The sequence below is a fragment of the Carcharodon carcharias genome, chromosome 12 (assembly GCF_017639515.1).
Source record: "Carcharodon carcharias isolate sCarCar2 chromosome 12, sCarCar2.pri, whole genome shotgun sequence".
Classification (NCBI taxonomy): Eukaryota; Metazoa; Chordata; class Chondrichthyes; order Lamniformes; family Lamnidae; genus Carcharodon; species Carcharodon carcharias.
In genome coordinates this window covers 10,918,927-10,929,900 of record NC_054478.1, presented here as the reverse complement: position 1 = coordinate 10,929,900, position 10,974 = coordinate 10,918,927, and the positions used below count along the sequence as shown (strand labels likewise).

At 44.7% G+C, this 10,974-nt stretch overlaps 1 protein-coding gene across 3 annotated transcripts in view; it reads right to left on the bottom strand.

The window, feature by feature from the left end:
- Window positions 1-2,720: 2,720 nt before the first annotated feature.
- Window positions 2,721-10,974, bottom strand: part of LOC121284932 (tensin-like) — a 161,698-nt gene continuing 153,444 nt past the window's right edge. For all 3 annotated transcript variants that reach the window (XM_041200868.1, XM_041200869.1, XM_041200870.1), the window contains 4 exons: window positions 10,339-10,507; window positions 9,424-9,492; window positions 4,319-4,348; window positions 2,721-2,890 (listed from right to left, as the gene is read on the bottom strand). In XM_041200868.1, the coding sequence (XP_041056802.1) occupies window positions 2,749-2,890; window positions 4,319-4,348; window positions 9,424-9,492; window positions 10,339-10,507 (410 nt within the window). In that variant the 3' untranslated portion in view covers window positions 2,721-2,748. The remainder of the gene's footprint in view (window positions 2,891-4,318; window positions 4,349-9,423; window positions 9,493-10,338; window positions 10,508-10,974) is intronic.

Here is a 10,974-nt window from a genome sequence, read left to right as displayed (position 1 = left end):
TGTACATGTCCTGGGAGTGTTTGACAGGGACAGTATAGAGGGAGCTTTACTCTGTATCTAACCCCGTGCTGTACTTGCTCTGGGGAGTGTTTGATGGGAACAGTGTAGAGGGAGCTTTACTCTGTATCTAACCCTGTGCTGTACCTGCCCTGGGAGTGTTTGATGGGGACAGTGTAGAGAAAAGCATGAAGCCACATCTCCAAAGTGCCTTTCACAACCTCAGGACATCCCGAAGCACTTTAAATGCTATGAGGTACTTTTTGAAATGTAATTACTGTTGTAATATTGGAATGCGAGTTTACACACAGTAAGGTAACACAAACAGATAATCTCCTTTCAATGATGTTAGTTAAGGGATAAATAAGAGTCCAGGGGAAAATTCTGCTGTTCTTAAATAGTGCAATGGGTTCAGCTGGTGGAACAGCTGTTTAACATCACCTCCAACAGTGCAGCACTCCCTCAGCACTGATCGTCTGACTGTGCAGCACTCCCGCAGTACTGACCTCTGACAGTGCAGCACTCCTTCAGTACTAACCCTCTGACAGTGCAGCATTCCCTCAGTACTGACCCTCTGACAGTGCAGAACTCCTTCAGTACTAACCCTCCAACAGTGCAACACTCCCTCAGTGCTGAAACTCCGAGAGTGCAGCTCTCCCTCAGTACTGACCCTCTGGCAATGCAGCACTCCCTCAGTGCTGACACTCCGACAGTGCAGCACCTCCTCAGTACTAACCCTCTGACAGTGCATCACTCCCTCAGTACTGACCCTCTGACAGTGCAGCACTCCCTCAGTACTGACCCTGACAGTGCAGCACCTCCTCAGTACTGACCCTCTGACAGTGCAGCACTCCCTCAATACTGATCCTCTAACAGTGCACCACACCCTCAGTACTGACCCTCTGGCAATGCAGCACTCCCTCAGTACTGACCCTCTGGCAATGCATCACTCCCTCGGTACTGACCCTCTGTCAGTGCAGCACTCCCTCAGTGCTGACACTCTGACAGTGCAGCACCTCCTCAGTACTAACCCTCTGACAGTGCATCACTCCCTCGGTACTGACCCTCTGACAGTGCAGCGCTTCCTCAGTACTGAACCTCTGACAGTCTAGCGCTCCCTCAATACTGACTCTCCGACAGTGCAGACCCTCTGACAGTGCAGTGCTCCCTCAGTATTGCACTGGGAGTATCAGTGTGGATTTTGTGCTCATGTCTCTGAAATAGAACTTTAACTCATAACTTTCTATTTCAGAAGGTAGATTGCTACACTGAGCTGTTGCATTACTCTGTGTCAATCTGCTGCTGCAAGGCATAAGCTGAATGGGTACAGTCATGAGGTAAGGACCTTTTGAAGAGTAACTCGCAGTTAAATTATTTGACTGAATTGCAATAGCAAGGGGCTCCAGCACTGATGTGGACATGTGTTCGCAATGTGTGGCACAATCCACATGTGGAGCAGCCAGAGGGGTAAATTAGGAAAAAGAGAGTGTCTTGTAATCAGGTTGTGGTTTTGTTACTACTTGATGACTTGTGAGGCAACTTCAGAGTGGCAACAATACCTTGGGCCCAGAGTCACCCAGACCAGCTAAGGAAGGCTGGTTTCCTTCCCTAAAGGACATCAGTGAATCAGTTGCGTTCCAGGTCATTTGCACTAAGATCGGATTTTTATTTCTATTTTCATGTATTTTTAAGCTGAATTCAAATTCTCAAGCTGCCATTTTGGGATTTCTACACCAATCTCTGTATTACTAGTCCAGGTATCTGGGTTACTAGCCCAGTGAGGGCTGGGTGGGGGTCAGCGTGAGAACTCTGAGCTGAGTCTGTGCTGCCCAGCTTGGAGATGGAGGAAAAGTCAAAGTGTAAGGCACTGGAGGGTGCTACAGATGACAGTCTGATTAGGGATGTGTGAGAGGGGGAAGACTTGGAGACAAGAGTCAAAGAGAAAATCTCAGTTAAGTGCTGGCCTCCTAAAAAAAGTTGGATAAGGTGCAGACTGCTGAATCTCCCTCCCTCCAGTGTGATAGCAGGATCTTATGCTCTCTTTCAAATGTATACAAACTCCATACAGAACAGAGAGGGCCAGTGATCAGAGGCTGCCAACACTCCCAGTGAAAGCTACATCCATTTTTATATATATATAAATATATATATACACATATATATGTGTGTGTGTGTGTGTGTGTGTGTGTGTGTGTATATATATAATTTCTCCTCATGCCTGCAGAATCCATTCAGTGAACACAGGTTTCTATTTGGTGTTGTGGCGAGTTTGTGGAGTTTGCTTTTGATTGACTAGGAGGACATTAGATTGGGGAGGCTGGGGTTTGGGGAAATGGAAGCAAACATGGGGAGAGTTCCTTGCTCAAAAAAGGGGAAACTTTAAAGCATGCTAAAGTGGAAGTGATATAGTGTGCTCGCAATTGGTTAAGCCGATTAAAGTGTCACAATTAAATAACTCGCCGTGACCTGCTAATACTTCACATGGTAACTCCCGCACTCAAGAAAAACTCTTGCTCTTTTGTGAATTCTCCTTCCACTGGATATAGCCCAAACATCATTTCCTTTTGTGACTGTGCAATATACAAGATATCACTCCCTCCCCTACGCCTCCCCCAACACATGTCCCCAAGACCCCATCACCGTCTGTCACTTCCACTATCTCGCTCTCATTTCCAAGTCCTTCCCCCTCTCCTCTCCTCGCCCATACAATTTTTTTGTTGTTGTTATTTTATTTTTCAAAAACTGTCGGGCTCATCTCTTCTGGAAGCCGATCATGACCTTTGACACGAAGTTCACAATGGCGGCTGCAGGCTGGTTGGAGTCCATTTCGGCGAAGAGATGGCAGACGTTGTCAGTTGTGCTGCCTTGCTTCCGGGCAACAAAACCAAAGAGTCTGGGAGGGGGATGGGAAGGAAAAAAAACAGTTAGATCTTTCTTTTTGCTCAGCACAGCTGGGGGAAGCTGTAAGCAGTAGCACTGCATGTGCTGGCCCCACCTTCTCTCCCACACTCCTATCCTCATTCAGTGCATTGCTGGGTGCCCACACATTACCTCCTGCATCACTCACCAACTCTGATCAGTGGCGCTCATCACATGGCCTCTGGCCTCAAACTGTGCTCCATCTATCCCTACACCAACACACTGGTCAAACAGCCTTTTCTCTTGTCTTCAACATATTCATGCTTGAATTAACAGAGTGCGAAAAGGGATGAAAACATCACCCAATGTCTTTTAAAGTTCCTATGACTTTTCTCCTGCTTTGTCCAGTACCCAGGAGATTAATCTTTAAATCCTGGAGACTACAGGATAATCCTGGCAGATTGGCAAATCCTTCTTTCCTGGGTTTTAGATGACTACCATTGCCCAGTTTAACAAAGTAGGGCATTTAACTAAAGGCGACCAATGGGTTAAGTGGTCAATGTTCCATTTCTCAGTTGTAAAACGCACCAACACTCCAGCTTTAGAGTGAGTGAGGTGGCTAACCAGGGCAGGTATTCTGGTAGCACTGTTGGTGCCAGCCAGCAAGTAAACCCGAGTATGAAGTCTGCGTGACCAGGGCAGGGGACTCTCCTCTCGAGTGGTATGTTTTACAGGTGTGGGCGTTGCTACTTCTTCCTTCTTTGGGTCCAAGAGGCTGTCCAAGTCCTCCTTCACCAGATTACAGACAGTGACAACTTGGATGAATTATTCTTCCAGTTGAGGCCTCAGTGGGATCACATTCCAGTGAGCTACACCCAACACAACATGGCTGCATCAGCTCTTCCCAGTATCTCAGCAGTACTGGATTTTCATTGGAATTGAGAGACAAAAATAGGCCAAACTCCACTGAGTTCACATTCTACCATCCTGCTGGTCACATGATACAATAATAGAATTATTGACCGACCACAGTGACCAATCTATATCAATGAGTTTACCATAGGCCCAGACATGAGGTGCGGAAAACCCCCAAGTGATGAGGAGATTTGGGAACCATAGATCCGAAGCCACTTGTTCTTCCCGAGTCACGTTACACTCACCACATGTCACGTCTCACATTCCACATAGACCGCCGCCAGAAAAGCTAAAAGTACAGGGCTCTAACAACACTAAGACACCACCATGAGTAATTAACAAGGGCACAATGTGCAGGAATGGGTCAGTTCTCAGTGGGTTTCAACTGATGAGTAAAATGCAGCTTAGGTGCAGTTTTGGGGATAAATCTGTTTCTGAGGGAGTGAAATACAAACTGCAGAATGTGAAGTCAGCATCCCCTCACTACCACAGAGCCATCTTAAATCAACAGGGAGCATCTTCTCCAGTTACAGGTCAATCTACTTACTTAGACGCTCCTCCGTCAGTCTTTGTCCACCTGTAAGAGAACAGAATCAGAATTCCAGGGATTACCACAGCATTCCGAAAGCTCTCAGACTTCAGTCCAGGCACAAGGAATCATGATGATGCATTAACAGCTCTCACTGCCTGCTGTTAAATGTTCATAGTACCAGTTGGGACAGAAGAACACAGTTGCTAGGAACAGTCAGGCAGGGACAGTTGGGGCGAGACAGTTGATAAACTAGGAGGGAAGGGATCAGGCTCCCAATTACTAGCCTCAATGCAGCACTTCATGCAACTGTGTGCATGTGTGTGTACATGTGCGTGTATATGTGCATGTGTATGTGTGTATATGCATGTGTGTGTATGTGAATGTGTGTGTTTTGTGCTTGTGTGTGCATGTGTGAGAGAGAGTGTGTGTGCATGTACATTTGTATGTGCATGTGTGTATATGTGTGTGTGTTTTTTTTATTCATTCATGGGATGTGGGCTTCACTGGCTGGGCCAGCATTTATTGCCCAATCCTAGTGCAGCAATCCATGTGGTGTAGGTACACCCACAGCGCTGTTAAGAAGGAAGTTCCAGGATTTTGACCCAGTGACAGTGAAGGAACGGCGATAAATTTCCAAGTCAGGATGGTGAGTGACTTGGAGGGGAACTTCCAGGTGGTGGTGTTCCCATGTATCTGCTGCCCTTGTCCTTCAAGGACAAGATATGTGTGTGTGTGTGTGTGTGTGTGTGTGTGTGTGTGTGTGTGTGTGTGTGTGTGTACATGTGTAAGAGTGTGTGCATTTATGCTTGCATGTGCGTGTGTGAGAGAGAGAGAGAGTGAGAGTGTGTGCGTGAAAACAGGGTTAGACTCAGTTGAGAAGCTCAACTTGTTTAATTTGCTTGCACCACTGCTTGTGTAGGAGCCTGTTCTGGGTGCGTGTAAATTGTAAATCCCCGTAGAACTGGTATAATCCACTCATTTTACACAATATTTACTCAATAATTATCTCCAAAGAGACAAAGGCAAACACATGGAAATTAATGTGAACAGGATTCATTACACATGCACACTTAACGAACACACGTACGAACATAAGAAATAGGAGCAGGAGTAGGCCATTCGGCCCCTGAAGCCTGCTCTGCCATTCAATAAGATCGTGGCTGATCTTGTGTTTCGATTTCCACATTCCCATCTACCCCAGATAATCTCTGATTCCCTTGCCTAACAAGAATCTATCTACATCTACCTTAAAAATATTCAATGAGCCCGTCTCCAACACCTTCTGAGGCAGAAAGTTCCAAAGTCGCACAACCCTCTGAGAGAAAAAAAATTCTCCTCATCTCTGTCCTAAAAGGGTGACCCCTAATTTTAAAACAGTGCCCCCTAGTTCTGGACTCACCCACATCTTTTCGACGTCCAATACCATTCAGGATATTATATGCTTCAATCAAATCACCCCTCGCTCTTCTACACTCCAGTGGAAACAAGCCCAGTCTGTCCAATCTTTCCTCATAAGACAACTCACTCATTCCACATATCAATCTAGTAAACCTCCTCTGAACTGCCTCCAACATATTTGAAGTGAAAAAAATGAAAGCCACCATAGTCTGCACTCTCATTAGAGAAAGACGACTGGTGGTGAGTTTAACCTGAGGGTCACCACACCTCAGATAAGGCGTGAGGTTGAGAAGGCAGGGCCTTCATGGATGACCTCAGCTGGTACAGGAATTGAACCCACACTGTTGGTTTCACTCTACATCACAAACCAGCCATCTAGTCAACTGAGCTAACCTGCCACAGTGCAGCAAATTACACACTTCCTTAAATAGGAAGACCAAAACTCCACACAGTATTCAAGGTGCATTCTCGCCAATGCCCTGTATAACCGAAGCATAACATCCTTAATTTTATGTTCAATCCCTCTCGTAATAAAGGATAGCATTCTAGTGGCCTTCTTAATTACTTGCTGTACCTGCATACTAACTCATGTGACTCATGCATCTAGATCCCTCAGAATTCTGCAGCCATTATCCATTTAAGTAATATTCTGTTTTTTTATTCTTACCAAGGTGAACAACATCACATGTGCCTACATTATACACCAAATACCAGACTTTCGTCCACTCACTCAACCTATCTTTATCCGTCTGTAATCTCCTTATGTCCTTTTCACAACATGGTTTCATAACTATCTTTGTGTCATCTGCAAATTTAGCAAAACCATGCCTTCACTCCCTTCATTGATATAAATTGTAAAGAATTGAAGCTGCTGTGGGACTCCACTCATCACATCCTGCCAAACATATAAGACTTATTTTTGCATCCTCTCCGTTTTCTGCCAGCTGGCCAATCCTCGATGTTACTCCCCACGCCATGAGCTTTTATTTTCCACAATAACAACCTTCGATGTGGCACTTTATCAAATGCCTTCTGGAAATCCAGGTACTGCATATCTACAGGCTTCCCTTTATTTGTTCATGAGATAGGGGTGTCACTTGCTAGGTCAGCATTTATTGCCCATCCCTAATTGCCCTTGAGAACTGAGCAACTTGCCAGGCTATTTCAGAGGGCATTTAAGAGTCAACCACATTGCTGTGCATCTGGAGTCAAGTGTAGGTTAGACCAAGCAGATTTTCTTCCCTAGAGGACATTAGGGAACCAGAGGGGTTTTTATGACAACCAATCAATGGTCATCATCAGACTATTAATTCCAGATGCCAGGTAATTCCAGAACAATTCTGATGAAGAATCATATGGACTTGATATGTTAACTCTGTCTTCCTCTCCACACATGCTGTCAGGCCTGCTGAGTTTTTCCAGCAATTTTTGTTTTTGTTTCAGATTTCCAACATCTGCAATATTTTGCTTTTCTCTAATTTATTTCACCTGTTTAACCTTTTAATCATTCTCTGCCGTTCTTTATATTCTGGCCAATTATCTGACCTGCATCTTTGCAGAGTTGTATGCTTTTCCTTAAGTTTGATGCTTTCCTTAACTTCTTTAGTTAACCATGGATGGTGGGTCCTCCCCTTAGAATTGTTCTTTATAGTAGAAATATACTTATTCTGAGTACTCTGAAATATCCCCTTAAATGTCTGCCGCTGCTTCTCTATTGATTGATCCTATAGCCTAGTTTCACAGTTCAATTCAGCTAGCTCAGCTTTCATCCCCACATAGTTGCCTTTATTTAAGTTTAAAATACCAGCCTTAGACCCACTCTTCTCTTTTTCAAACTGGATGTAAAATTCAATCATATGGTGGTCGCTGCTACCAAGCGATGCCTTTACTCTGAGGTCATTAGTTAATCCTGTCGCGTTACACAATACCAAGTCTAATATAACCTGCTCTCTGGTTGGTTCCAGAACGTGCTGCTCTAAGAATCTATCTTGAAAACATTCTATGAGCTCCTTATCCTGGCTACTACTGCTAATCCGATTTTTCCAGTTTATATTTAGATTAAAATCACCCATGATTATTAGTTGTCCCTTTTTCGCAAGCACCCAAAATTTCTTCTTGTATACTTTGTCATATATTGTGGTTACTGTTAGGGGGCCTGTAGACCATTCCCACTCGTGACTTCTTTCCCCTACTATTCCTCATTTCCTCATCTCCACCCAAGCTGATTCCATATATTATCTCCTGAACCAAGGTTATCGCTAACTTTTGGAGAAATGTCATCCTTGATGAACAGTGCTACGCCTCCACCTTTACCTAATTTCCTATTCTTTTTGAATATTGTCATCCACAGCTCCATAATGGCCATCAGATCATATTCATTTACTTCATTGTGCGCTATCAGTTCATTTACTTTGTTATGAATGCTATGCACATTCAGATACAGATGCTTTAGTTTTGCCTTTTTATTTTCTTTGTAACATCTAGTCCCAACTATTGATGCATTCTTAGGTTTTACCTCTCTGTCCTTTCCTGCTATTCTATGACCCTCATTTCCCATATTGCTACTATGCTCCCCTGCCTTGAATCTACCACTTGATTTGCCACACCACCCAAGCTTGATCCCTCACCCCACCCTTGTTTAGTTTAAAGCCCTCTCTACTTCCCTAGTTATGCGATTCACAAGAACATGCATCCCAGCATGGTTCAGGAGTAGACTATCCCAACGGTACAGCCCCCACTTTCCCCAGTACTGGTGCCAGTGCCCCACAAACTAGGTAAACCAGTGATTACTACCTTTGAGGTTTTGCTTCTTAATTTGACATTTAGTTCCTCATTCAGACTTTACAGAACCTCCTTCCTTGTCCTGCCTATGTCATTGGTACCTACATGGACCACGACAACTGTATCCTCCCCCTCCCACTTCAAGTCCCTCTCCGCCCTGAGCAGATGTCCTGAACCCTGACACTGGCAGGCAACACAGCCTCCTGGAATCTTGCTCTTTCAAAGAACAGTGTTAATCCCCCTTATTATACTATCCCCTAGTACCACTACATTCCTGTTTGCTCCCTTCTCGCTTAAATTGCTTCCTGTACCATTGTGTCATGGCCAGTCTGAATGCAAACCTCACTTTCATCCACACAGGTCGTGAGCATCTCAAACCTGTTTGACAATTGCAAAGTCTGAGGCTCCTCTGCTATTGACTGCTCAGTCCTATTACCTACCTCAGCATGGTCACAACTTCTTGTCCCTCACTGCTGACCAATAGATGGTCCTATTCTAAGAGGCATGACTGTCTTCTAGAACAAAGTATCTAGGTATTTCTCCCCCTCCCTTATGTTGCGCAGTGTCTGCAGTTTGGCTTCAAGATCAATAATCCTGATCTGGAATTCCTCTAGCTGCTTACACTTCCAGCAGATGTGTTTGTCGTGGGTCACCTCAGTGTCTAAAAGGACCCACATTCCGTAGCTGCAACATAACACCTTTCCTGCCCTTTTTACTTATTTTGCTTAGTTAACTTAATTTAAATACTCACTTAATTAACTTAGAATAATTCCTTATAAACACACTGTTTATGTTGTATATACAAACACCATAACCAACTGCACATTACACACCATACATTCACTATGCATGTGCAATGCCTTGTGTACAGCATGCACCCTACGCAGATACACACCTGGAAGCATGTATTATACACACATGTGCCAGACAACTGTCCTTACCTTCTCTCTTGGGGATCAAGGTCACAGAATGTAACGCTGCTGATTGGATAGTGGCGCCTGAAGAAAAGTCTGCAATAACAAAGAAAAACAACTTTTACTGTGGAAAAATATCATCAGGATTCAGTGTGAGTTCTGGGTGAGACCCTAAACCTTACCAAACCATGCCAGTCACTGAGCTTTGACACATACATACTCAGAGCTTCCTACCTTGGGGGAGACATTGGTGCAGTGGCAATGTCACTGGACTAGTCATCCAGAGACCCCAGGCTAATGTCCTGGGGCAGGGGAAATTCAATTAATAAATCCGGAATATAAAGCTAGTCTGAGTAACACTGATCATGAAACTATCATTGATTCTTGTAAAAACCCATCTTGTATCATGTCGTTTAGGGAAGGAAATCTGCCATCCTTACCCGGCCTGACCTACACGTGACTCCAGACCCACAGCAATGTGATAAAAGCAAAATACTGTGTATGCTGGAAATCTGAAACAAAAACAGAAAATGCTGGAAAAACTCAGCAGGTCTGGCAGCTGCTGTCAGAGCTGCTGAGTTTTTCCAGCATTTTCTGTTTTTGTTTCCACAGCAATGTGGGTTGATTCTTAACTGCCCTCTGAAATAGCCTAGCAAGCCACTCAGTTCAAGGGCATTTAGGGATGGGCAACAAATGCTGGTCTTGTCGGTGATGCCCACATCCCATGAAAGAATAAAATTTAAAAATGTAAAGATTAGTTGTGAATGATCTCAGTTTCCATCTCATCTGGCTGTATTATATATCCAGACATTAAGACATACAAAGAAGCTGAGCCAGATGTACCACACACATACATACAGCCACTCTCACTGGCAGGCGCACAATCACTTTGGGAATCGAGCCTAGCAGGTACAAGACACAGAATGAAATGCGAGCTCTTACTTTCTCTGATTGTCGGTCAGAGTGATTCCCTGGGAGGACACTTTGAAGTGGACGACTGTGGCAGTCGGCTGTGGTTGGATGCTGAGGGTCTCCGAAATGGCCTTGGCAATAGCTTGTGGTCCTGTGAGCGACTCCATGTCCACGGAATTCACAAATAGCACATTGCATGCTGGAGGGGGAGAAACATAGAGATATCTTCACATGCTGAGTGTTGGAGTTTGGCTGTGGGGACAGGCTGACTGTGGAATTACCCAGCAGGTGCAGTGGTCTGTGGAGGGGAGGGGAGCAGGGTGGCATTGGAACTGAGAAGCTTGATACACAAGAACACAAGGAATAGAAACAGGGTAGACCACACAGCCCACTGAACCTGCTCCACCATTCATTACGATCATGGCTGATCTTGGGCTTCAACTCCACTTTCCTGCCCACACCCCCTTAGTCCTTAATTCTCTGAGAGACCAAACTTCTGTCTATCCCAACCTTAAATATATTCAATGATGGAGCATCCACAACCCTCTGGGGTGGAGAATTCTGAAGATCCACAACCCTTTGAGTGAAGTAATTTCTCCTCATCTCAGTCCTGAACGATCGGCTCCTTATCCTGAGACTGTGTCCCCGTGTTTTAGATTCCCCGCC